We start from the raw sequence: 27778 nt of genomic DNA, 5'->3' as shown, positions 1-27778 counted from the left end.
GTTGCCTGCTTTGGACAAAATATATTTAAAAACATTTTTGGTGCCCATTCCTGCTTCCGGGGTCTTGGCCTTTTTGTTTGCCTCACGGTGCAAAACAAAAGTATCTCCAAATAGTACATAAAATAAACAGATGTCAAGACAGATGTCAGTCTTACAGAACTGTAGCAACGTGATCATAATCATAAACGTGCTTGCAATTGTATCGTTCCTCTCCAGACAGTTACTAACATGAATGCTAAATTGTTCTCCTGGAGATGGCGCCACAGGCACACTATGGAATAAATGTTTAGTTCTTTCTTAATCCCATAACGCATGCTCACACAACACACTCCTGTATACAAGGCCTCTAAGTATTATGCATACAGTACATGCAGTACAATATTGTATGTATTATTTGCTTTTGGTCCTAAGTGAGTGTGAATTGTCTTGTCACTCTGCAGAAGACAATAGAGAGAAACATTGTATCGCATCCTGTGGTTGACGTATTTATGAGGCTGGCTTCCAAACAATTTCCGATAAATGGATTTGCTCCCATCGATTGAGTTGAAGGAAATATGTATTCGCTTTTCTCTGCTTTTTTTAGGGAACTCTCCACGGTGCTGAAACAGAACACTTGCTGTGTGTGTTTTTTTTATCCTGCCATATCTTATGTGCGTGAGCCCACTCTGCTCCCCTTGCCCCCCCCCCCCTTTTCACTCACTTGGGCCCCTCACCACCAACCCTCCCCCAACCTTCTGTCCTCCACAATAACAACATTTGGCCACGAGTCACCAAGCTTATTCGTTGCTCCCCTAACGAAATGGATCCCCCCCCCCCCCCCCCACACACACACACATCTTGCACTCCCCTCTCGTGTCGTGGAATGGTTTGTTCCGTCATGCTGGATGAGACGCTGACAACAAAGGAAGCACATAGAGAGTGCTTTAAGGAGAGGGAGCGTGATGTAAACACAAGGAGGGGGGAAACGGCTGTCTTGCGGTTTTGATTCAATTTCCTGGACTATTATGGGTTTTCAATATTGCATAAGGTGGCCGTGCCATATTCGCGTGGACAAACAGAATATTGCACGTGTGGATGAGAGGAGTTGAGAGCCGTGTGTGGCGTGTCGCTGGAGTTCTTCTCCTGGTCGGCACCATGCAGTGAGATTGAAATGAGGTCTTTTTTCAAGCAGACCAAGAGAAGAGGATGATTCTCCCTGTGGTTTTCTTTGCATGGACAACGCAGGAAACAGTTGGACACATGAAACATGGTTTTGTTAGGTGAGTTTTCTTTGTTCTGACACGCAGCATGGCGCACACAACACCGTCAAGATTCCTATTAGGACTGCATTTCCTAATTATTACAATGGTTTTCCCCCAAAACAGACTTACATGCTGGTGAGCGTCCACCTTTGTTGTAATATTGTTTTTTAATGTGTGTTTGAAATCGAGACAGTCGCACTGTGTCATCTGAATGCTGTTTGCCTCCCATTGTTTTCATTAGGGAGTATTTGCTTTGTTCTCAAATATAACAAACTCCACGCTTGTCAACCGTGTCGATATGATACCTCATGGTATTTGACAATTCCAAATTAAAATGAGTGAACTTTAAATTTGTTTATGATAGCCTTATCTATATACAAACTGTAATTGGGTTGGACAGAGTGTAAACACTGGGAGGTATTACACTCACCAATAGTCTGCCTGTCTGTGCATTAACCTACAATCTATCTATCTATCTATCTATCTATCTATCTATCTATCTATCTATTCTTTTGTTAAGGATGCAGGAAATGTCTCTGACAAATAATGAAAAGACCAGGAATAATTAGTTAATAATTACGCAACTGACTCTGCCACCTCGTTAAAAGATACTTTAAAAAAAAAATGTACATATATCTTATTAGGTCGTGGGCAGTACGGTGAACGAGTGGTTAAGCACCTCATGCTTTCAAGTTTGGGGGTTCAAATCCAGGCTCAGGTCTTTGTAGGTAGATTGCGTTTCTTGGTTCTTCTGTTTCCTGTCACCTTTCAAAAGGCTTCTTGAAGACTCTAGCATGCAAAAACAAACTCTTAAAACATACTTCTAAATGGTTTTGAATTGTGACATCAAGAAGAAATTATTTGAAAGGTAACTGTGACATATTCAGTACATTATTTGCTGGCACACTGAAGAAAAGCCCAAAGGGAATACAGTATGTGCATGTAAAAAGAGATATTTTCCGGAGCCAAGAAAACAAAAAAATGTGATGGTAAAATTAAATGGTGGTGTTTAAATAAGGTTTTATATTCAAGTAATAATTTTGCATAATACTTATACAAAAACTGGCCGTACAAATGAGCTAATGGGAGCTATTAGAAGGTCAGGGGATAGTGCACATTATATCATATTTAAAGATCGATTATTTAAAAAGTCCATTGAAAGCTTTTTGAGTGATGTCTCATATAGTGCAATACTCTTATGTAACTGTAATCAACAGCTAAGCAGTCATCCTCAGACCTTCATGGATGTGAGAAGCTCGGAATTGATGAACAGTTTGGCCAGAAGTCAGAAATTCTATCTCTTGCTGGCTTTTCTCATATGAGCCGCTGAAAACGTGTCAAACATCTAGACAGGATTTCGCTCCTCTCAGAAATTGGACTGACGCAAGAAAATATGACTCAAGTCTAGCAGAAAACTCTCAGCCTCATAACCTTTAGCTGGTTCGAAATGGTAAAAAAAAAAAGATATATATAAAATTATAAAAAGAGAGACGATGGGTTAGGTAAATTTGGAGAACATGAGACAAAAAGATCTTCTCAGGACTGAGCACTGTGCACAAAATGTCTACAATGACGTCTGTCACTTTGTCTGCAGCTCATTTCACTCCAGAGACAGATGGATGAGTGACAAGACCGAATCAAAAAAAAAATAATCGCATTGCCATGAAAAGCACAGTTCAAAACGAGAGCAAGACAAAGCAATGGGCATACGGTCGCAATTAAGAGAACTAGGCGAGTAAGAGAAAGGAGAGCTGTGGGAGAGAAAGTCAATCCTAATCCCATTAATAGACACCAGAGATGCCTTTGCTATTGGCATATGACCACACACACTCACACACACGTGCACACAGATTACTCAGACAAACGGTACAGTCTGTGACCATAATATACGTCGACATATCCACAGTTAGTGTAATGAGGACGGCATCAGATGTGACTCGCAGTGTGCATGTACCCTCAGGCAGCACGGCCTGTGTGGATATTTGTTTGCCATCGCGCTGCTTTGTAAGCGAGGCCACGGTCTCCATATTAGTAAGTGCGTCTGCAGAATCTGGCGACATCTAAGTCATGGATGCAAAAGAAATTATCTGACAGTGTTTGGGGACTAGAGGACGATTTATTATCCCTTCTGATTTATTTTATTTTATTTTATTTTATTTTTTCTAACGCATACATCAAAGTGTCCCAAATGACGCCTGGTTGCACTTGCACATTTATTTTGTATTGAAGAAACTACTCCCTTGAACATAATAACTGTGTTGAATGAAGATTGATTTCTTTCTTTTTACTTTTTTTATCTACCTTATTTTCTGTCAAATTATTACTGTATATATGTTTTATGTTCAATAAACAAACAAACAAAACAAACAAACAAAAAAGTTGAGGAGAGTATGAAATATTCGTCTTGACTTTAGCATACTGGATATGCATTCTTTAACTTGTGAAATGGAATATTAAATCCCCCATAGTTGACAAGATGGATCTATTAAAAAAAAAAAAACATGTACGGTCTTGAACAATTTTATTCAACCAGCACTCGATGTACTGTTTATGCCGTGGCTGCCCCAGATGAACCGCACGGGTCATTCCGAAATCATTATTTGTGGCACCGCTTGAACTGAAATATTTTTTATGCTAAATATGAATTCCATTCATTTTAAAATGTACTGCAGATGATGAAATTAATAGTTACAGTCATTTATTTGACTCCCCGAGTAGAAAAATGTTTTAACGGTTGGATGTAATGCTGTATTAATTTCTAATTTGGAGAGAAGCCTGGTGATTGAGCTGAGATTTAGGCAAAACATTTGACTTTGGTTTGAAACCTCATTGCTGTTCGGAATATTAAACTATCAAGTGCTCACAGTTCAAACTTTTTTTCATGTATTTCAAAGGCGATGTGGGTGCGCTAACAATTTAACTATGTCAATTAGAAGGAGAAAATGGCAAAATACTGTGGTCATAACACCGTGAGTTGTACATTGCGTGTATTTTGAGTCTGAAAGATCTGTGCATTACGGATATTAGGAAAGAGGAATATTGATCTGCTTTGTACCAGAGACAAACTACACACTTTGGTCCGATTTTCTCTGAGAGGGAGCAAAGTGCTTGAAAGCAGCCGTCAATGCTGGTGGATGATGTTGAAAGATAGAGAATGAACTGTAATCTGATGAAAGCCTCTTTAGCCCCCCCCCCCCCCACCCCCCGCTACCTCACCTTCCGCCTCCTAGCAATGACCAGAGCTTACACAGGGATCCCTGTTGAGACCACCAACACTACACGGTCACACACATACTGTACACACACGTAAAATTACCTACGGTGGTCCCAAGCTACACCCGACCGAGGGTCATTGTTCAGCATTTTCTTTTTGTTTTTGTTTTTTTGAGTACCTTTGTATGGATTTTTTTTAAACATGCATAACAAGCTGCCGGCACTGTGTTTTGGGTGTATGTGCTTTGAGTCGAGTAGATGATGCCATAGGTCACTTGCAATCTCAATAGATTTGTAGCACAAAAGGGAGAGCGGAGAGAGTGTGAGGAGAAAGTTAATGGTGTTGTAGCTTCCATTCAAATCACCCCTGCTGCATTTAAACTTAATGACCTGAACAGACACATGACCAAAGTTGAGGCTGGTCCAATGCGAGTACTCTGAGGTTGAGGTTTATTTGATCAATGCAAATGTAAAAGTATGCAGTCAATGCACCTCATTCTAAATTCAGTATTGCAACAGGGCACATGACAGTATGACCTCTAAAGATGTCCTTTCCTGCCTTTTACGCTTTTGCAGACTGTTGCAAATAAACACAAAGCAGCATATAATTAAAGCGTGTGTTCTTGTTTCAGTATTATGGACCCTAAATATATGTTTTTAAATAAGGCGCAACAAAATGAAATCATAATAACGCTTGCTTGTATGCAGAAAAGTGGTGAAGATTGCACGACTGTTTGTGTCCTATGTGTTGTGTTGTGTTATTTTTGTTATTTTGACTTCAAAATGGCGCCGCGAGAGTGGCTGCCTTTCCAGCAGCTCCTATATTTTGTTGTTCTACTTCTTCCTTTCATAACTTTGCTGCTGTGAATTGGGAATTTCTCCATTGCGAGACTAATAAAGGTTTTCTTATCTTATCTTGGTTATAATCAAGTTTCACAGGAAACATGAAACAAGGTCATTTTTTTTCTCCTAAATTCATAAATTCATACTTTTATTTATTAATCCAGATATTGCCCCCTCCCCCTCCACACGCACACACAATAGTCTGCCCAGTGATAGATGGACTTGATCAAACTTGGTCATCTTGTTTGTCAATCATCACGACATCAGCAACAGTGTCTCTGACATGTGCATACGGATGCACTGTCTCCCCCCTTTGAGCTGCAATCCCCTGGGATTAGTGTGTTAAGTGTGATAGAAATTTGAAAGATGGCTCTTGAGTTTCCCTTTGCCGACATCAGTGTGTCACGTTCACCTCACTGTGCCATACTAGCAGAATCTGCTTCTCGAAAATTATGAGGCAGTTGGTTTCTTGCTGGGTTCAGCATGATCAATATGTATGCCATTAAAACACATGCGCTTACTCATCATCTTTTGACAGTGTACTGTGAATCGCTTCTCATGGATTTGTAAAGCATATAACCAATCACACATACAACCCAGCAAAACCTTCTTTTCACCTCCACCCTCTCGGGTATCGTTCGAGTCTTTAGACCAAGTTTAGGGAATGATGATATTCTGGATCCAAACGTTTATTCGTCAACGCCCTTTATGCTCGCCTGACACTGCGGCTGGAGACTTTTTTCCTCAAGAGAATCTCATATTGGCAGGACACATGGAAGACAGACATCCATTAAGAGGCTTGTGCCATTGCTGTGGAGCTCAAAACAAAGTAAAGAGGCAATAGGATTACACCACACAAACAGAGCGCGTATGACATAATTCTCTGCTCAGCACACTGTCAATTCCTCAACCGTATTTTTACATTTAAACGTTCACCATGGTCATATATATGTATGTATATATATATATATATATATATATATACATATATATACTGTATATATACAGTAAATATTCCCACCCCCCGAATTCTATGGAAAGGAATATCCTTCACCCGGAATAAAAACCTATGCATTAACATTTTGACTACGATATTACATGTTACCGGAAGTTGCGTAACCGGAAATTCCACTACCCGTAACCCGAAATTCCACTACCCGTAACCCGGATGGAGGTGTAATGCCGCGGGAGCTTAAATACACGCAACGCCCACCCGATGCGACGGAAAAGACAACGCTGAAACAAGTTTTCACTTCGCGTTTTTCGATCATCAGATTCTAAACGACGACGTGCAAGTGAGTTTTTTTTTGCCGTGCGTTTTACTGTAATTGTGAATGATTTTAACTTTATTCACTTACGTCCTGTAGAACGCGGCACTAGCTTAAAAGCAGCACCCACTCGACACGACCGAAGAAACGTGTTCGCTTCGCCGTTTTCATTCATCAGATTCGAAACGAAGACGTGTAAGCGACTTTTTATTGGCATGCGTTTTACTGTAATTGCGAAAGATTTTAACTTTATTCACTTCCGTCGTGTAGATCATCGCATCGAAACGTAGAAGAACTGTAACAACTGGAGCGGAGCGAGTGAAATGCATCCGTTTGAGCGAGGCTGGACACAAAGTTAAAAAGATCCAGCAGACACTTGGAGTCGGAAAGACGCAAATCTACGAAACTTTAAACAACAAGGCATCGATTCAACTCCTGATGACAAGCCACCCTCCAGCAAGGAAGCAATGCAAATGGCAACAAAAATCCTTCAGTATGCACAAGAATTACCAGACATCGGTGATCAACGGGACAGTTACTTGCAACTAGCAAGAAAACTATGACACGCAGGCAAACATTGTCATAAACCAAAGAATGCATCCAACAAAACAATCCAAAATACATATTTTTTTCCCAAGACAGAAAAAAAATCAACAGTAAATTTTATTTTTTTGGATACACCTGTATTGCAGTTTTTTTTTTATATAAACAGTTTTTGGACAGTATATTTTTGTATTTTATTGATTGTGTTGTTACACGTGCATTTTGTCAACATACTTGCAGGTTCATAAAGGACATGTACCATGCTCATTTCCCAAATGAGGAATTTCTGTTATCAGGACAAATTGGACAGCGCAAACACGAGTCCGTACTAGAGAATATTTACTGTGTGTATATATATATATATATATATATATATATATATATACAGTGATCCCTCGCTACTTTGCGGTTCACTTATCGCGGTTTCAGTGCATCACGGATTTTTCAAAAGTATTCATCCAAAAAAAAAAAGCAAAAATGCCGCAAAAGGCCCGCGAGAGGACGCGAAAGTCAGCAAAACAACAGCGAGTCACATAGAGCAACATATACAGTACTACGTGTGTATTTCATGTTTATGTTTACTGTATTTTGTTCTTCATACACTAACCTAACCTAATTTACACATCTTATACATGTATTTTTATATTAGTATATAGCATTAAGTAATGTTAATTACTACAAACATTTACTTCTACATGCATGTGTACCATTAAATTTGGCCTTATAAATATTATATATACTCAGACACATGTACATATATGTGTACAGGGGAGTGTGTGTGTGTATAAAAAAAAGAAAATCCTCGTCTCACCCCTCGGGTGGTGTCCGTACTTCATTCAGCTCGGGTCCTCTACCAGAGGCCAGGAAGCTTGAGGGTTCTGCGCAGTATCCTTGCTGTTCCCAGAACTGCACATTTCTGGACTGAGATGTCCGATGTTGTTCCCGGGATCTGTTGCAACCACTCATCTAGTTTGGGGGTCACTGCCCCGAGTGCTCCGACCACCACAGGCACGACTGTCACCTTTACCTTCCAGGCTCTCTCCAGCTCCTCTCTGAGCCCTTGGTATTTCTCGAGTTTCTAGTGTTCCTTCTTTCTGATGTTTCCATCACTTGGGACTGCTACATCCACGACAACGGCTTTCCTCTGCCCTTTATCTATGATCACGATATCTGGTTGGTTCGCCAGGATGAGTGCCTCTGTGCTGTCCTTCAGGCCAGCCCTCTCTAGCCACTGATAGGACTTCTTGAGATTAGCCACTTCAGTTATGGTCCGGTGGTACATCCCGTGTAGGGGCTTGTCCTCCCATGATGGTCCCTCTTCCAGCGCCTCATCCTCTGTTCCCCATTGTCTGAGACATTCTCTGAGTACGTCATCCGTTGGAGCCTTCTCCTTGATGTATTCATGGAGTTTGGATGTTTCATCCTGGACAGTGGCTCTCACACTCACTAGTCCCCGGCCTCCTTCCTTTCGGCTTGCGTACAGTCTCAGGGTGCTGGATTTGGGATGGAACCCTCCATGCATGGTTAGGAGCTTTCGGGTCTTAACGTCCGTGGTCTGAATCTCTTCCTTTGGCCACCTTATTATTCCTGCAGGGTATCTGATCACTGGCAGGGCATAGCTGTTTATTGCCCGGGTCTTATTCTTGCCATTGAGCTGGCTTCTTAGGACTTGCCTCACTCGCTGGAGGTATTTGGCCGTAGCCGCTTTCCTTGTTGCCAGTTCGAGGTTGCCATTGGCTTGTGGTTTACCGAGGTACTTGTTGCTGTCCTCAATGTCTGCTATTGTTCCTTCAGGGAGTGAGACCCCTTTAGTGCGGACTACCTTTCCTCTCTTAGTCACCATCCGACTACATTTCTCAAGCCCGAATGACATCCCGATGTCGCTGCTGTAGATCCTGGTTGTGTGGATCAGGGAGTCTATGTCCCTTTCTCTCTTAGCATACAGCTTTATGTCATCCATGTAGAGGAGGTGACTGATCGTAGCTCCATTTCTGAGGCGGTATCCATAGCCTGTTTTGGTGATTACTTGGCTTAGGGGGTTCAGTCCTATGCAGAACAGCAGTGGGGAGAGTGCATCACCTTGGTACATGCCACATTTGATGGACACTTGGGTAAGTGGCTTACCATTGGCTTCAAGTGTAGTTTTCCACATCCTCATCGAGTTCGCAACGAAGGCTCTTAGGGTCCTGTTCACCTTATACAACTCCAAGCATTCAGTGATCCATGTATGTGGCATCGAGTCATAGGCTTTCTTGTAATCAATCCAGGCTGTGCACAGGTTGGTAGGTCGGGACCTGCAGTCTTGTGCGACTGTTCTGTCAACCAGGAGCTGATGTTTGGCTCCTCTGGTATCTCTACCAATGCCCTTCTGTGCTTCGCTCATGTATTGATCCATGTGTCCACTTATCTTAGCTGCAATGATGCCTGACATGAGCTTCCATGCTGTGGAGAGACAGGTTATTGGCCGATAGTTGGATGGGACTGCACCCTTTGAGGGATTCTTCATGATCAGGATCGTTCGCCCTTCGGTTAGCCATCCTGGGTGAGTCCCATCCCTCAGCATGAGCTCCACAATAATGGAATAACTGTCAGCATCAAAATAGCAATACAACAGCCGCATGTCTAAAAAAGTGTGTGTGTGTGCGTGTGTGTGTGTGTGTGTGTGTGTGTGTATATATATATATATACACATATATATGTATATATATACAAGCCTACATTATTGGGTTGACAGAGGCATGCAAGCAATGAAACGGCACTCATTTGTCTCCAACCAACTGCATTCCATGTTTGCGTTTCCTCCAGCTGTGAAGAAAAGCAAGGTTAAAAAAAAAAAAGCCTGTGAAATGTTAGTGTCATTGCAGTGTCTCTGTACAAGAGCTCTTAAGTACAACAGCCAGGAAAGCAGCAGGAAACCTTCACGTTAGAATGTGTTTTGCAATAAAGAGAACATTTCCATTTCTTTCCCTGCTGTTGCCTCAGTTAGGGGATAGTTTCAACCTTAAAAATGGTGTTGGACTTGAAGTGATGTTGGTTTAGCTTTGTTTTATTTATGCCTATGGTATTTTTGGAGCAAATATTTATTCTTTTTTTTTGTTAAAAAAAGGTCTCTCCTTGAAAGTTTTGCACGGCACTACAGTATCCATGCACAGTGGACATGAAAAGTCTACACACCCATGCCAGGTTTTTGTGATATAAAAAAGTAGACCAAGCTCAATCATTTTACAACTATTGCCACCATTAATTTGGCATATAACTAGTCCAATTATTTTTATATACATATTTTCAAGAAAAGCAGTTAACTGAAATAATGTGATTGCATATACAGTTAATGCCTGTGAGAACTGGGGATGTTGCTGCGCTCAGATTGAACCAACTACATTCAAACTCATATTAAATGGGAGTCAGCGCACACATCGGACACAATTTAAAGTGCCTCTGAGTAATCCAAAAGCCATTTCAGTGATTCTAGGAGGCTTTTGCTGACATTGTTTCGCTTTCTAGCAGAATCACTGAAAGTTTTGTGGTGACACGGTCTTCTCTTTCAAACTGTAGATAGTTCCTTTCACCTTGACAAAGGTGACACCAGTTCCAGCTGAAGAAAAATAGCAACAAAGCATGGTGCTGCCCTCACCGTGCTTCACAGAGACATTGATGTCGGTCACATTATTGATAGAAAGTTTGAAAAGATTTTGTTTGTTCTTATATCACAAAGCGATGGAATTTGAACAGGGATGGGTAAACCTTTTTCAAATGCACGGTAAACATTGAAAACATTCATCAGCGAAATCGGAGGACTTGCTCATGGGTATTAAGTACTCAGTCAGAGTCACAGCCCAAACATTATTGACAGCACACAGTGCTTTAGTATCTATTGATTGCGCTTGTACTGCTTCTCCAACAAATGTGCATTTACTACACTGCCATTGTTACTGGTCAAGTTACCAAAAATTTACTTCTTTCCTTTTTGCCTACGACTGGATTGACATGCATATGACTGCTTTTTCAGTCTTTTTGCACATCATGTTGTCTCAAAAGGGGTGTTCACACGGGAACTTTTACTCCGGTGTCGTACCGGGGCTTTCCCCCGTAGAGCGTTCACACGTACAAAGTTACACCGGTGTAGCCCCTGAAAACAGCTTGAACCAGAGCAAATTTAACCCTGCTCAGGAGGTGGTTTAAAAATTTACTCCGGAGTAAATGCTAGTTTGCGGGGCAGCACCAATATAAAATGGGACATGTGAACGCTACAGGAGTAGATTCCTTAGGCGTGAGAAGAGTTGATTACATACGGGTAGAATGCGTTGCTTTCGTGCTCTGTTGTACTTCCGTCATCTTTCCTTTCTCTCTCTCATCCTTTTTACGGTGTCTGATAGACCACAGCGTTGATTTGTCTGGAGAAGTATAAACCATGTTTTTTTTTTTTATATGTCACAAACAAGGCGGGGAAAAGGAAGTACACTTTACGCATGCCTTGCTCAATGTCTATCTGTTTTATTTCCGTATTATCGTATTGCACGGCCGCAGAAACTGCCGTGTGAAAGCAAGTGGGGCTGCACTGGGGTTAACACGCTTCTCTTTAGTCAGCAGTTTTATATGTGTGAACGCTCCACAAAATTTACACCGGTGTAAGATATATCGCAACAAAATACATTGGTGCAGCACCGATGCAAATGTGTGCCGTGTGAACACCCCTTATGTAAAATATTTTTAAAAAAACAACAACAACAAAAGAGAGAAGTATGGATTTGGTTTTTGTAATCTGAACATCCCCGACCATTTCAGTGGTATGATTTCTATCACTGTCACTGTGTCTAGTTTTCCACTCAGATTGTTTATGTAACATATGTGATCTAATTACTGTACTTGATCATCACATGTATTAACCTTGCATCCAAATTGTATTGGCGATAACGCTCGATTAAGCTCTGCGCTCTTACTCGAAGGTGTGATACCTCCGCCCACATGTCTTTAAGGCAAGCACATCCTTTGATAATTGTGGCTGCTCTCCGGCAAAATGAGGAGGCTGAAGGCATGCAGAGTTGAGGTTAGACCTCATTAAAATGTTGGTTCGGTACTGGCAAAAGGAATATGATCCAAACTTTTAAGGAATTGACTAAGAGTCTTTAAGCATAGTGTGTTTTTATGTATTCAACCTATTTTTAATTTTACGTGGTTGATTCTACCTCCGTTAGTTCTGTTACATTTTGGTCAACGATCAAGAAAAAGGGTCATAGGTCAGGGTTCTTTGCTTCCAGGGGCCTCAATGTACAACCACGACAGGCTGGTTCTTCTCTTAGAGCAGGTTTCCTTAGAAACAACACTGCCCTCCTTTACATTCGTACGGTTCTTATTTTGCTGCAGGTTGTTATGGCAACAGGGAGGATGTGACGCAATCCAATGTTGTTTAATCATGTCCCTGGCTCTGGCCTTAGGCTCAGTCTTTTCTTTAATTGTGTCTTCATTCCATGAGAACGCTGCGTGTGAATTCATCAGGCTGTCGTGTCAATAATTGCTCGAGAGAACTCGGCCACATTTCTCATCACGCTGGTCAGCCGTTGTGGAAAAGGTCAAGCAAAGTAGTGTGAAGCTCTGTTCATCAAGGCCGTCGCCTGCATTGCAAGAAACATTCACTGGAATGGCAAAAAAAAATTATAATAATAAAAAAAAAATGGACTGAAAAGAGACGCAAAACTTTTGGGGATTTGGTGACTGAATAACTTTCAGTTCCTCTTCTGCCAAGTAAGCGCTCCTAAAGATGGCACATTGTGTGCTCACCACCCTCTTTAATAGGTATACCATTTATTTTAGGATCGGGACACTTTTGATTTTAAAAAAATTGTATTTGTAACAAATTACTTATTTTATTTATTCAATGAATTATTCTTAGCAAGTATTCTTAGCAAGTTCTGTTTTTGCAGAACATTGTGTCAAAGGTCAAATCATCCTAAACTCGTTTTGGGAAGATGATGTGAGTCATTAGACCTGACTAGCTGATTATACAAATACAGTCGGTCTGGGTACAAACTTACTCACCTACATCCCACTTTGTCTCATTCAGATACTCTTTTTAAACTTGCGACATTTGGCGTGAATCTGAGAACTTCAATACGTGTACCTAACAATGTTGTCGGTGACTGTTCGAAAGGTGTCTTTTTTTTTTCAGGTGCGTCGATAGAATGGTGAACTGACACTGTAAAATGTATATTAATTTAGAACATGAACTACCATTTTGAGACAATATGTAAGACATGAAAGGGTGCTTGCTTTATCAACCAGGCCACATTCTAGAGCTGTCAGGTGACCGGGCCTTGCTCAAGGGCACCTTTAGAAGTAAACCGTCATCTGCTTCAGCTCTGGCCAATCCACAACGGGTCTTAACCCACGCCAGAAAGAAGCCTTACAGACCTAGCTACTGCCTCTGCCAACTGTATTAATGCTAATCGGCTCTCACTCTGAGTCATGCACACCGCCCACAGGAGGCACTGATAACACAGTTACATTAATATTTCTTCTCATTAACCGATGATAATGCTGTTAATTTCATATTGCTAGTGACAGAAGAGCCTCTGTGCGTGATAATACGTTTGACGTTTGAGTTCTCCAAGCAACAGGCTAGTCATTAGTCATTAGCACACTGAGATGTGGGGTCAGCACTCATCCACATTCCTGTTGTAAAATCTTACTGATTTATGTATTTTTTAAGCACTATTTAATAACACTTACACTCATTTGAAAAGATATAATGATCTCATCCCAACTTGAGTTAGCGTGAAATGTGGACCTGTTTAGTGGTACACAAATCTCTTATTCTGTTGTATGAATGGCAACTAGTAATATGTATTTATTTACCGGTACATTAATTCCACCTTTTGAAATCTAATGGAAGAGAAGTTCATCCTTATCCCTGGCACTATACGGTGTCGTTTACGTAGAAAAATATTTTCAGACAAATAAAGTGACTAGATTGAATAATTTCCCTTTGTTGGGCATGAGTGCTTTAATTAATGCAATCACTTCACCGATGCGCATTGTGGCCGCTCTCAGATGTTTTTGTTCAAATGAAAGCATGCTTACAGCATCACGTGCTCTCCAGCGGAGCAATTTGAGGATGTGATCAATAATTTCTAACCTCTCTTTCTCCTACCTCTTTTTGTAGTTTCCCACACCTCAATGGGTGAGGCCCACTGATCTAGAACCCCGCCCCGAACAACCTCTTCATCCCTGACCGGCACACACCTTCCATCAACGCTGGCTCCCCTCACGTCTGCCGACATGGCCACCGCTAGCCGGCTGTTGGATCTGGCCCAGCTGGGACTGAAATGTGACCAGGAGATAGAGAGAAAATATGAAATTGTGCCCTCTGTGGTCTGCTCCATGAGCTGCATTTTTGGAATCATCTACTGCTTCTTTGGTACGTGATGCAACGTCGTTATACCGCTCAATTATTATTCAAATCATGTTTTGTATCTCATATAATTGTCTTCGAACTGCCATCCATGGACCAATGTCTGCAATATAATGTACGTAATGATACTGTACCGTCACAGAGGTAAGGTAAATGAATCTGGGATTATATTTCTTTAATTCACCTCCAAAAAGTTCGAGCACAAATGTGGGGAGAGAAAAAGGCCAGGACAAAGCAGGAAAAATAAAAGGGCATCAGCTGAGAGGAACAGATGGGACGGAGGACTTGATTGCTCGAGGGATATTAGGGGAAGGCGAGGAGACAATGAGAGGGAGTGGCCGCAAGACCAATATGATGTAAGGATTTGTCTGGTTGAAGACACAAAAAGACAGGTTTTATACACGAAACAATCTGAAAGATTTGAAATTGCTTCGGATCCTCCAAGTCTAAAATCAATTTCAGCTTTGCGGAATGAAGACACTTTGAGAACAAGTGAGACCACGGATAAGGAAAGCTCAAAGGAATGCTTCAACGGAATGAGTTTTGGCCACCAGAGCTTGGTCTATGGTTGAACGGGAGAAAGAGCTGCGTAATGGCCAGCTTCACAAATCCAACGTTGATTCCCCACATACAGAAAATAACGAGAGAAAAGGACATTTGAATAAGTACAGACACAAAATGATGCAGTGAGAAGAAGAACCAAAGAAAAGAAACACTAAAGATGCCAAGCGAGGAGACAAAGGAAAGGGAAATGAGAAGTGCAGCAACAGAGTTCCTGTTAGCTAATGAAGGCGCATTATTATATGATGATTAGCATATTTTGGACACAACCGCTAACAATGTTATCGGATTTTCCACCACATTCTAATGAGCAATCGTCTGCGTTTGAAAGGCCTCACCAGCCATTGCTGCGAGCTGTCCGTCCAACTAGCTCAAACGAAACTCTCAACAAAACTCCACAAAGGACTTGTCTGCTGGGTTTATTCACTTGATACTGTGACACAAACACACAAAAAAGCTGTGACTCATCACTATTGTATGAACACTGCACATACTGATTTTGAGACTAAAAGCAGCACTTGTTTGATTTTTTTCTTGTTTTTTTGGGGGGGGGGGGGGGGTCAAACTATTTGCTGGTGGGTTAATTGGTCACGTGTCTAAGCCACTCACAAACCAGGAAGGTAACTTCTTGGAAATTCTAAAACCCACCATCACTGAAACTGACTTTCTCACTGCTTTTTTTAACATTGAAAAAAAAAATCTGAATGTAGCATCATTCTAGCTTTGGCCAACAAACCAGTTTGTGTTTTAGAGAAATAAGATTTTGTTCAACATGCTTTTTAATCACAATTCTCGCAACTAAGTGAAATAATCCTGTCGAATCCAACAAAAGATGTGGGAAGGAGCTGAGGTCCATGAAAACCTTAGCAATATCCTTTATATCCTTTATAGCAATAATATTTATATCATCCATAAAAATAATTTATGTATTATAATTTGCATGCATGCAGGTCACATCTGAGTTTTCTTCCTATCTCTTCGCAGGCTACCGATGCTTCAAGGCCGTGCTCTTCCTAACAGGCCTCATGTTCGGCTCTGTGGTCATCTTCATGCTGTGCTACAAGGAGAGGGTGATGGACACTCAGCTCAGCATAGAGGCGTCGGTGGGCATCGGCCTTGGTATCGGGACTTTGTGCGGCCTGGTGACCATGTTGGTCCGCAGTGTAGGACTCTTCATGGTGGGCCTGCTGCTGGGCCTGTTGGTTGGAGTGGCTTCATTGGTGGTGAGGACACAAGTCCAATTTCCAAAGTTAAACACAATCAGTTGATGCTGGTTGAGTTCCAAAGTCTAATTTCTGTTTTTCTCATGGAAAATATTAAAGGCTGTCACCATCATAAAACCAATATGAATTGTACTGCAATATTTTGTTTGCAAAGGGTGGTGTTTTATAGGTTTTGCTCAAACTAAGTGTTGTATGTCTTGCTAAAATTGCACTTTCTAATGTCATAGGTTCCATTTTTCATTCAGTGATGATGACATATTCCTCACCCTTCTCTGGTTGCATGACAAACAAAAAAAAAAGCACAGAAAAAAAATACTCCAACCTCTGCAGTCCATCTTATCACTAAGACACCTCAGTGCAAATATTAAATTAAAAATGATATTACACACATTTATAGCAAGTCCTAGTTTTACCACTCCATAATTGTCAGACCTCCTTGTCGCCACTCCTGTCCAATCTCCACATTTGTCCTCCATTCCGCCTGGCGTGCCTTCCGTTCATCTCGGCACCAAGAAGCAGACCTTTTAGCTGCAAAACACACTGAGATGTGAACTGAGCTGAAGCCTCAAGACACTTGATGTCTCACAAGCATATAATAGATAATACTGTGAATTGTTTTGTGTTTTGAAGAATATTTCTCCAGATACTCTAAATCAGGGATGTCAAAATCATTTTTATCATGAGCTACATTGTAGTTATGGTTTTCTTTTGAGGGTCACGATGACTGTGAACCCATATAAATGTGTGTCCCATATTATCATATGGACACAGCAAATTAATTAATAACTACACTGAAAAAATGATATCCATCCACCCACTTTCTTATTCGCTTACACTCACTCGGGCAGTAGGCAGGGGTACACCTACAACCAGTTGCCAGCTAATCACAGGGCACACATAGACCAACAACCATCCGCGCTCACACTCACATATGGGGACAATTTAGAGTGTTCCATGAGCCTGCCATGCACGTTTTTGGAATGTAGGCGGAAACCAGAATACCCGGAGAAAACCCACGCAGGCACGGGGAGAACATGCAAACTCCACATTGAAAGGCTGGAGCCAGAAATCGAACACTGCACCTCCGCACTGTGAGATGGACGCACTCACCAAATTTTCCCCAAAACTCTCCTTTTAAAATTGTAAATTGAAAACACAATAAAAATTAATATTTAATTTTTGAGTGAAAAAACAACTAGTTTTTTTCAAGTAAATATCACTCAAAAAAAATCTCTGTAGTTTTGAATGCAAAAGCCAGTAGGAAAAAAATAATTTTCAGTTCTTTTAAACGGACGATTAGTAACAAACAAAAAAATGCCTGGAACATCTCAGTGCTATCAAAAGTAAAGCCAATTTCCAATTTCAGTATTTTAGCAACATAGTAAGTTGACACACATGATTTGCCACGGACCACATAAATTGAAGTGGCAGGCCGAATCTGGCCCGCGGGCGTTGAGTTTGAAACCTGTTCTCTAACCTCTTCTGTTTTGGGGGCATATGACTTGGTAGCCTCCTCTGTATGTCCCAGCTGCATTCACATATTTACAGTATGTGCCAACCCGCTCGAAAAAAATCTGTAATGTGTTAAATAAATAATCTGTCTCTCAATGTATCAATCATTCTTTTTCAGGTCATGGAGGAATTTTACCACCCCAGAACAGTGTGGGTTCCGCTGGGAATTCTTCTGGGTTCCGGGACTCTGTTTGCTGTCTTCACTCTTCAATGGCAGCGTTGCTTCGTGACCTTGTCTACCGCCACCTTTGGTTCAGCCATCATTACCATCACAGTGGATTACTTCATCGAGCTGTTTGCGATGGTGCAATACATCTATGAGAGACTCAAGGTGCTTCTTCTGGTTTCTTTGTGCTTCTGGCTGAACTTTTAATTGCACACGCGGACAGAAATACAATATAGTCGTTCGAGATTGGGAGTAAATTGCTTGGCTCAGAACTAAAGATAACCCCCATATTTGGGTTAGAACGATGCAGCGCCGCAAACTCAGATTTTCAAATCTGTCAAGCAATGAGCAGATAAGCAAAGCAGATAGAGCGATGTGGAAAATAGCAATTTATCATCCACTTGCAACAGTGCATGCACAACATACTCCTTGATGACTCATTGGTAATGTGCAGTCGAGCATTTCATTTCTTTTTTCCACTGGGGATGTAGTCAGACACATTTGCTGTGCTGAGGAAATACTGCAGAAGGCCGAGAGAGGGGGGGGGATCATACAGGCTTCCCGTCATGAATCATCCAGTCTTGTACAAGCCAGTCAAACTGCACTTTGTCCAGGAAATCGTTAGACCCACACCCAGCCTATATGAGCCGCGGGGTGCTTTAAAGCTTCCTCCGGTCTATATTTATACCCGCCAATGCTAAACTCTTATTGAGCCTACCAATAAATTCAAACCAACACATTTAATTTCAATACCACATCAGCTTTTGTAGGCTTAGTACAACAGCAACTGTTCCTCAACTGTGCATAATTGCTTTATTGATGAATTAATCAGCAAGTCTCTGGACTGTTTGGTTTTACAAGTTTATCATTTTTGACAACTCATGAGCTCTTTTCGCACCCTCACAATTTAGTGCTTAAGTAGCACCGTGAAATAGGTTTTCTATTTCATGCTGCTCATGCTGCATGTAAGTGTGATTTATGATTGGCAAACACTAATCTGCTTGAGTAGTGGCAAAGAAGCCCAAAAGTATAAATGCAATTTATGTGATAGCATGTTTTGAAATGAACATGGAATCACTTCAGTTTATAGGTAATGTGTGGCTCGGCTGGTCCACCGACATTGTAAACCACAAAATTATTGCATTTGTTGCGGTTGTTTTCTGTCCTCTGGATGAATTAATCACTTGGCTGTTGACTCGATACAGCATTAAGATTGTAGTTTGCCATCAATACAGGTGGCGCCCAAGAAGCCCGTCTGCTGGTTCACGTGGGTCATCATGGGGGTGTGGCCTGTCCTGGCACTGCTTGGAGTGCTGATTCAGTGGAAAGTCACAGCAGAGGGGTTTTCTCACACTGAGGGTGAGTACCCAACCATGTTATTGTGATTGACATTTTCTAATGGAATGGAATGAAGGGGTTCATTGAAGGGGATTTTGTCAGCTACAGCACTAGATGATGCAGAATTTGAGTTAGCCTTGTTTGTTAAAAATATACCGTATCTTGCGCTGTAAGGCGCTTCGGAGTATAAGGTGCACCTTCAATGAACGCCCTATCTTGAACGCCCTAACTGTTTTCATATATAGGGCGCACCACATTATAAGGTGCATAGACTAGAAGCTACAATAGTGGCTGTGGTTGCCTTATGCATCCACTAGATGGAGCTACACTAAGTGGAATACAATACAGTTCAATATAGCTTTATTTGTATAGCGCTTTCATAACTGCTGCGGCTGTAACAAAACGCTTCACAGCACATTTAAAATTCTACGTCCAAGAAATCATTATATTTATCGAGCTAGAATATCCACATAAGGTGTACTGTCTGCTTTTGCGAAAATTGAATCCCTTTAGGTGCACCTTAATCGTGCGGATAATATATAAGTAGGACTTTGTCACGCTGTCAACAAAAGTGCAAAGAGACATTTTCGCTTCTTGAGCTGCCTTTCAAACATAGCCCGATGGCTATATATATGGGACATTGGCTTGGTAGGCAGCTGCTAGCAACTGGACGCTAATGCTGGCAAAATGCGCCTTATGTCAATGTCACAGTAATTAATTCAAGGGTTTTTTTTTTGCATCCTTAATTAAAGATTAAATTTGATTTCAGTGTGACATCGTGTTGATATTGGTGGCAACAGTTTGCTATGGCAATATAAACTGGCCCCGACTACAGGCCGGAAGACAAGTCAAGATTGGTGCCACACTGCCGTGCGCTACTGGGAACAACAAAAAATAAGCGTACGTAATAAGACATTGATGTCCTTGTATTTTTTGGTAAGCTGAGGTTAATTTTCAAGTTGGCCTTCTCACTGTTGTACCTTCATGTATAGCATGAACAAGCTTTGCTGCAGCTGGCTTGACTTTCTCCCGACGGAGCACACCAAATGAAAGGGTACTTGAGGGAGAAAAAAAATCTTAGAGCACACAAAAAAGTACAACACTGTTTGTTTTGTTTTGTTTTTTGAGGTGTCTCATTTATTTACCCTCAAAGTTTTAAATGTTACAAACCAATTCCTGTTAAGTATCAGCATGAGGTCACCCCAAGCTGCTGCAATGTTATTAGCAGCTCTACATTTGTCACAAGTTCACTGAACGGTTTAATTGCTTTTGAAATTGCATCCACAATGAGGGAATAATAACACAAGCATGCGTGTTTGTGTGTTGTTAAGGGAAATAGCTTTTTGATCTGTCCCGAAAGCAACCACAACACAGATGGCAAGATGGCACCCACAACTTCAAGCTGCAAATACACCAACACACAGCTCTCACGGGCATGCATTCGCACAGTGTGACAGACATATACAAGGTCTTTTGCTGATTCATTCATTTAGCACTCACACAGCAATGGCAGATAAAATGGTGCCACGCTCGGCCTTCAAAAACAGCTTTTAACAATGGACTGTAATGGCTTCCAGTCTGAGGGTGAGGGAAGAGCGATGAAGCTCTGTCAGGCTATTTTGAAAAATAGTGAAGCGTCAGGGAAATAGACGTAGAAACATTGCTGCTTTCAAATTACACAATAGAATCCTGGGGAAAACATGACTCCTTAATAGGAACAAGACCAGTGCTCATAAAAGCCTTCCGCACTGATAAGCAAACATATGCAAAGAAGTGATACTTCAAAGTTTGAGCGAGGGGTGAGGGGTGGGGGGGTGGGTAATTTGACTTCCACTTTGCATATTTTGTGTTTGTTTGCTCATGTGCAGGAATGGATAAGCAAAATGAAAAACGGTTATCACCACGTAATGCGGAGTTCAGGCGTGGTTTGTGGCTGCTAACACTGAAGCCCAGGGTCTCAGGATTCAAGCAAAAAACTTCGGTACACATCTGTTTTTGGGCAGTACCGATCATTTTAATACCTCCCTGACAAGGTAATTCAAAAGTGAGCATTTATTTTCATAAAGGTAGTTACATGAATCTCAATTGCTTGTGCAAGTTGTCAGAATGTTGTTTTCTTTTCTTTTTTTTAAATGGCACAAAGGAAAGCTCAGGAAGGGAAGGGATTTTAGTAAACACTTGGTAATATTTGCAATGAGCATAATGGATTCATTTCAAGTGAGCATCCTGTTTTCCACCTTTTTTTTTATAATATTGTGGTGTGATTTGAAAGATTTTGAGATGTTTGAACCCCTTCATGCTGTCTATTAACAGTAGAGATGAGGGAGAAAAGGGGGATGGTGCAGAGGGAGCAGGTGTGAAGAAGGGGCTTGCGGGGGTTTGAACTGGTGCATACTGGGTAAACGGGGCACTCAAGTGGGCCAGTGAGGAAAATCACGTGGCAGCCAGTGAATTGCGTGCAGCACACTACTGATATGTTGGAACATAATTGGTTCGTCTTTCTCTTCAGTTTGTTTTGTTTTCTCCCTTTTTCTGAGGGCCCTCGACGGCACTCTATTCTCCCATTAAGACACACACAGGCATTATAAGTGGCATTTGGCCAGGGGGTCCACAGAGGGTTAGCTGAGGAAAATAAAATGGGGGTTTCATCAAGCAATTTTCTGGCAGATGGTGCCTCGTTATCCATGCGCTCACACAAAGAAAATCAAAACAATGGACAACAAGAACAAACAGAGGGATGGTGACACGCTATGATTTTCATGATGTTCAGAGGAGCTGCTTTTACATGATTGCATCATCGTTGCATCGCATCCCTACGTAACATTATGCACATTTAAGTGCACAAAAGGATCATTATCAGCGAACAACGGGGGAAAAAAAATACACTTTTTTTTCAGGTCACTTTCTATGGATTTTTTTTTAAAAAATGAGAGGTAGAAATTCACACCCGTAAATTCACAAAGCCACAATGAGAAGAAATATTCATTTGCATTGTTTCCTTTCCTCGCTGCGACCATCTCCAGTGGGATTATTAACAATCTTGAATAGTAAATGTTTTTAAAATGTGTTGTTATTATTATTTTCCCATTCACTTCCCCAGGAAATTAAAAACATCGTTCTTCCTAATTATCTCCTGGTGTCTCTCTAGTGGTTTTGAGTCGACAACAAAGGCGGGTGCAGCTCATGCGGATCCGGCAGCGAGAAGAGAGGCTCAAAAAGGAGAATGAGAACAAGAAGAAGAAAAAACAACAGAACCAGAAGAGCGGCCAGAAGCAGAAAGCCAACACCCATCGCCACCAGCAGTACCACCATCCAGGGACATCTCACCCCCATCACCCATCCCGAAGCACGCAGCCCCACAAAGTCCCTCACCCTCAGACTGAGCCGGGCTTCCATCGCAAGCCCAACCCCAAAAAGCGCTTTGAAGGAGATGTGCTCTCACCGGTAAGAGCTTTATTTGCACGGATGTGTTACTTCATCTGTTGGGAAAAAATATATATACACTATATAATCCATTTGCACTTTTAGAACTGTGAGGTAATTTTTGTTTTGTTGTTTTCTCATAATAGAAATGCGACCTTCTGAAGTGGCTGCGCATTTAAATAGAGATATTACAGAGCACTCCTGCTGAAGCTTTACCCACACCTTGTGATTCTATTGTTGATCATTGTAACAGTAAACTGAAATAAACATTGGAATCATTGGCTCCACTTTCAAATAAAAACATAAAAGTAAACCAAACACCAATGTGGAGATCCAATACCAAAAGAGGAATGGAGAGAGGGGTTGGAGAACCTCTCCGAAATTATAAGAACAGTCAAACAAGCACGAATGTCACATAAAAAAATATCTGTTTCTAACTGGTTCCATTCTTGTCTCTCAAATTGATTTGCATTTGTAAGTATGAAGACATGTTCCTCAGTAGCACAAGAAAAATTCAGTTTGGGGTACCCCAAGGGTCAATTTTAGGTCCACTAGTTAATCTTTCCATGCTTACCCACGGGGATGTTACCTGGGGCTACGGCACCATCTTCCGAAGTTATCTAAATGACATGCTGTTGTAAATCACCGTGTTTCCTGATGACACTGAGTCATTTGATGCCCTTTGAAGATATTAAGTTATATTATAGACACAGATCAGGTATCTTTGGCAGAGGTAATTAAATAAAGTCGGCCCTTTTGTCTCTGTAACATCTCTCTTGCCTGGCCTTTCTTATCTATGGCGCTCTTGGCACACATACTAGTTGATTCCAGTAGAGACTGTGGAGTCACACATTGTCACATGGGCTAGGGCGTGACAGAGATAATATAAAAATAAGCAATTATTTTGGATAAAATTACTCTCACATTTGTCAGAAAAATGCTCCACAGACATGTACTCCATCTTTTTGACATCTATTAAGTACAGTAGTTCAACGGAAAATATACAGTCTTTTGGCTACTATCGTGAGCATTAAAAATAACGGACTGGCAAGTCTCCCTAGAACATTTCAGGTCGTTTCTCTCAAACCCGGGTGGTGAGAGGACTGGTGTGCATATCATTTGGCTCCCTGTGATTTTCCGGATGGTTTTGATTTTCTTTTATTAGTTTTTAAATGTTTCAATGGTTTTGGGCCATCCTATTTATATGACCTGACCTGCTTTTATCATGTCAGCCCTTTCGTTTCCTGAGGTCCTCTGGCACTTTTAATTGATCCAAGAGCTACAACAAAAACTCCACATGGAAGCTGCATTTAGCCATTATGGCCCTAAGCTATGGAACAGCCTGCCAAAGAGCATCATTTGGCTGGTTTCTCAGCACGTTTTATCAGCTTTCCTGTTGAGCTCCATTGTTTTACTCTTGGGCATCTCCACAAAGGGAGGTGTGTATTGTGTGGGACAGTTGTCCCTGGGGGTATCTTGGGCCTGGGGGAAGTGGGCGACCTGCACAATGTGTAGAGTCTATCCTGGTCTGGGTTGGGATGGTCTCTGAGTCAGCGTTTGCTGCAGCTGTGGACTCACTCCATTTGTTTCTGTTCACAGAGCTACATCCGCAGTTTCAGGGACAGGCAAACAGACAGACGAGCGTACTCCCACAGTCGAATGATGAGCCGCTCCCGGATGGCTGAACTTGACTATGACTGTGGCTCTCAAGTGCCCCTCACAGCGCCTTCAGGAGCTCCAGTTCGTATCTGACGGCTCAAAATGTACAAATCCTCCCGAAAAACGAAAATACAAAAAGGTTTTTGGCACGCTAAATGTTGTGTCTATCAAAGTAAAGCCGGAGGAAAACAAGAATTACAGGAACAGAGCTGCATGTTAAGTCGGCTTGTTGTCTGTTTTCTACAGCAAACAAGTATCAACAGAGGCTGCAACAAAACTGTCACATGATCAGACAACCATTGAAAGCATTGTCTTTCCAAGTGCAGCTTTAATATATGTGTGCTGATTTGGGGATTTCGGCCCAAGGAGTCACATTGAGTGATTTTTCAGGAAGCAGTCACTACCTTCAGATGTTGGATTTTCCCATGGAGAAGGCTATTTACACTGGAAGATGAAAGACACTTTCCTTTGTTTTGTTTTTTTTAAATTCCTCTCTAAGAGGTTTTGCTCTCATCATATCGGCTGACTGGTAGCTGTGTTACTCCAACCAGCTGGTGACCATTGCTGAAATATGTAAATTCCCAATCTAACGACATAGACACACACTATTCTCAGTCACTGAGTGGGAAGTGAATGCATGCCGCCTCTACGGCAATCAGGCTCGCGAACCAGTACGCCGTCATTCTCTCCTAAAAAGGTACCAATTTTAATCCCAATTTCATTTTAGGCCCCAGAAATGTGTCACTGTGATATATCCATTACCTACATTTTTATAGACAGAAACCATTCTATCATCCAACTTCTTTCGATTCATTGGTAACAAATGTGTGCGGCCTCTCACCAGAAGTCAGTTGGTAACCTAATGAGCGCCACAGAAAATGGATAGATGTGTTTTTATATGAGAGTATATTCTCTATTCCCCTTATTTGATTTTATTCTTCAAATCCCCTGACCCCATTCAACGCCACAGTAAAAGTCTATTCACAAGCACATCTGCAGCAGTTGTTTCTGTGTATACTGGCCCTAAAAGGAAACTGACTGAGTTGACCGTCTGTTGTTGCCAAGGCGGACAACACACAACAGTGAACATATGAAATCATGTGCGACAGTGTTGGTGCAGACACACAAGCCCTTTGGCAAGTGATGGATTGTACCAAATATTGGCTAAAGTGAGGGGGGTCCTCTCCTGATGTAGGTACTGTAGATGTAATTATATGATGTTTTTGTTGTTGTTTTGTTTTTAATAAGAAAACATGAGTTAATAACATAATTCTTATAAATACCATAACATCATGATGGTGGCGAAGACACGCAAATGTGGTTCTTAATTGAGCTGGCGATGGAAGCAATTGCAATGGCGCCCTCTATCGTTTAAAACTGGATTCGCCGTGTATATTTATGTGGGTTTTGTGTGCTGGATATCGAGAAAGCAGCATTTTTTACGGTCTTATTTTCACTTTGTATTCGCTTTATTAATGTTACTTTCATTGTGGGGCCATGAAACAAGCAGCCACTGCTCAACATTATGTATGGCACCAAAAGCAAATATGTACCTATTTTCTGTGTACATCTTGTAGATCACAGGTGTCAAACTCAGGTCCTGGAGGGCCGCTGTCCTGCATGTTTTCCAAGTCTCCCTGCTGCAACACACCTGATTCAAATGAACAGGTTCAATGTCAGGCTTGCGCTGAGCTTGCTGATGATCTGATCATTTGAATCAGGTGTGTTGGAAAACATGCAGGACAGCGGCTCTCCAGGGCCTGAGTTTGGCACCTATGTTGTAAATGTTTAAATACGATAAACACAGGATTGCAATGACTTCAATACTGAAATGCCACAACATACAGTATATTGTGGTTGTGTGAAACTTGGCAGGCATTGCGCTTGTTTGAGGGGTACAAGTGCCCTGTTACCCCTTCCATGCACGAGTGTCCTTGTTGAACTGTTTTGTGTTTTCATTGCGACGAAGTGTCTATGTGACATGTGTTCTCATGACCCTTTAGACGTAGAACACATATTATTTTCAAATTGGACTGTTTTCAGCAATCCAAATAAAAGTGGAGAGTCCTGTCTGTCACAACACCCAAAAACAACAGCCATGACATACTGAAAATGTTACTTGAAAATAGGATACGTGCACATGTTTCTGTACACTCGTGACATCTCGTTTCATTTGTAGGCTCTCAGCATCAAATTCATATCAAGGACAGCAGGATACGTTCAACTTGTGACATTCGCTTCATTGTCCTTCCTCATCCTTTGTCTATTCTTCTTCAGGTCTCTTGTATCTTTATCGTCTCAGTTTAAACTGTGCAAGAAAAGGGCTTTGAAAAGGCATGAAAACATTTCCATCCACTCATTAGTCATGTATTGTCATCATTTTGCATTTCAGTCTAATGTTGCCACGTTTGTCTCTTGATATAATTTTTGGTTTACAACTGCAGTCAAGTTAATTGTGTCGACATCGTTAACAGCTAAGAGCTGAATTAACATTACTCTGTTGAATTTATGAACAGATTCAATGGCTCCGGTGAAATTCAGTGAAAAATGTGTCACTTTATCAGCCACCCTGCACCTCCTGCAGGACATGTTTGGAACACTCATTGTACATACCATGATATAAATACTTTTTAAATGTAATGAACTTTCGCTGTCGTCGTGTTTACGCCATGGTCTTGTTGATTTTTTTTCAGCGATTATTTTCTGGTGCAGTAGATATTTTTTAATTGTGTTCTTGAATGTTCAAGTGATGCGTTTTTTATTTGAGAGACAGACATGAGCCTGTGAAGAGATACTGATTCACCTTATTGCCATCATTTCTATTGTTCTGCTTATTTTATTATTATTATTATTATTATTAAGCATGTTTTAAATGGACCTATGATATGATTAAATTACATTCATGTGATTCGAGAAATAGTGTGTGCTTTTGTTTTTATAAGGGTGCACATAACCCATTGTCGAAATAAATTGTGGTTGAGCTCGGAGTGTTCTTAAAACGGCTCCATGCATGTTCTTCCTTTATTTACAGTAAAATACTGTTAAATGTTTTTTTTAGGCAAAATAATATGACCTACAGAAAAACTAATCCGAGTGGGTTTCCGCTTGAACCCCGCTACACTCATAGTGAATACTAGACCCATGCACACCACCACCTTATTTACAAACACTATATTTAAAAAACGCCCCTTTTATAATGGGTACAGCTGTTCCCATAGGAAATAATGGAACTCAAAATAACATGTTCCAGGGTCAAAATAACACCACGATTTAAAAAAAAATACAAATTTCATTTCTTTCACGCACCCTGTAACCTGATGACATGACAAACTGTCCACTGAAGTAACCACTGTCCCTGAAAGGGTTAATTTAAATAATCC

General features: G+C 41.2%; 1 protein-coding gene and 1 long non-coding RNA gene across 3 annotated transcripts; both read left to right on the top strand.

Moving 5' to 3' along the window:
• The first annotated feature begins 916 nt into the window (after positions 1-916).
• On the top strand, positions 917-27306 carry tmem198aa (transmembrane protein 198aa). Of its 2 annotated transcripts, XR_015102344.1 has the most exons (8): positions 917-1259; positions 14268-14522; positions 16062-16300; positions 17931-18143; positions 19214-19337; positions 22465-22760; positions 24339-25982; positions 26156-27306. XR_015102344.1 is itself a non-coding variant. In XM_086124402.1 (7 exons), exons 2-7 carry the CDS (start codon positions 14384-14386, stop codon positions 24489-24491), a joined length of 1164 nt encoding a protein of 387 aa, XP_085980528.1. In that variant the 5' UTR covers positions 917-1259; positions 14268-14383; the 3' UTR covers positions 24492-27306. The 2 variants fall into 2 exon arrangements, 1 of the variants encoding a protein (XP_085980528.1); XM_086124402.1 differs by having other exon boundaries at positions 24339-27306.
• LOC147197989 (uncharacterized) lies at positions 6461-7208 on the top strand. Its single transcript, XR_015102358.1, has 3 exons — positions 6461-6592; positions 6665-6760; positions 6836-7208. It is a non-coding gene; the product is annotated as an uncharacterized LOC147197989 (long non-coding RNA).
• Positions 27307-27778: the final 472 nt, after the last annotated feature.

The sequence above is a fragment of the Hippocampus guttulatus genome, chromosome 11, assembly GCF_054856545.1.
Source record: "Hippocampus guttulatus isolate MCC_2025c chromosome 11, RoL_Hgut_1.0, whole genome shotgun sequence".
In the NCBI taxonomy this organism is placed as follows: domain Eukaryota; kingdom Metazoa; phylum Chordata; class Actinopteri; order Syngnathiformes; family Syngnathidae; genus Hippocampus; species Hippocampus guttulatus.
This window is presented reverse-complemented; position numbering and strand designations above follow the sequence as displayed.

What these genes read in the sequence shown, in the direction of transcription:
- tmem198aa (XM_086124402.1), top strand. Translation starts at nt 14,384, where the DNA reads ATGGCCACCGCTAGCCGGCTGTTGGATCTGGCCCAGCTGGGACTGAAA. An exon ending in AATCATCTACTGCTTCTTTG is followed by an intron (nt 14,523 to 16,061) that starts GTACGTGATGCA and finishes ATCTCTTCGCAG; the next exon opens with GCTACCGATGCTTCAAGGCC. An exon ending in ACATCTATGAGAGACTCAAG is followed by an intron (nt 18,144 to 19,213) that starts GTGCTTCTTCTG and finishes CCATCAATACAG; the next exon opens with GTGGCGCCCAAGAAGCCCGT.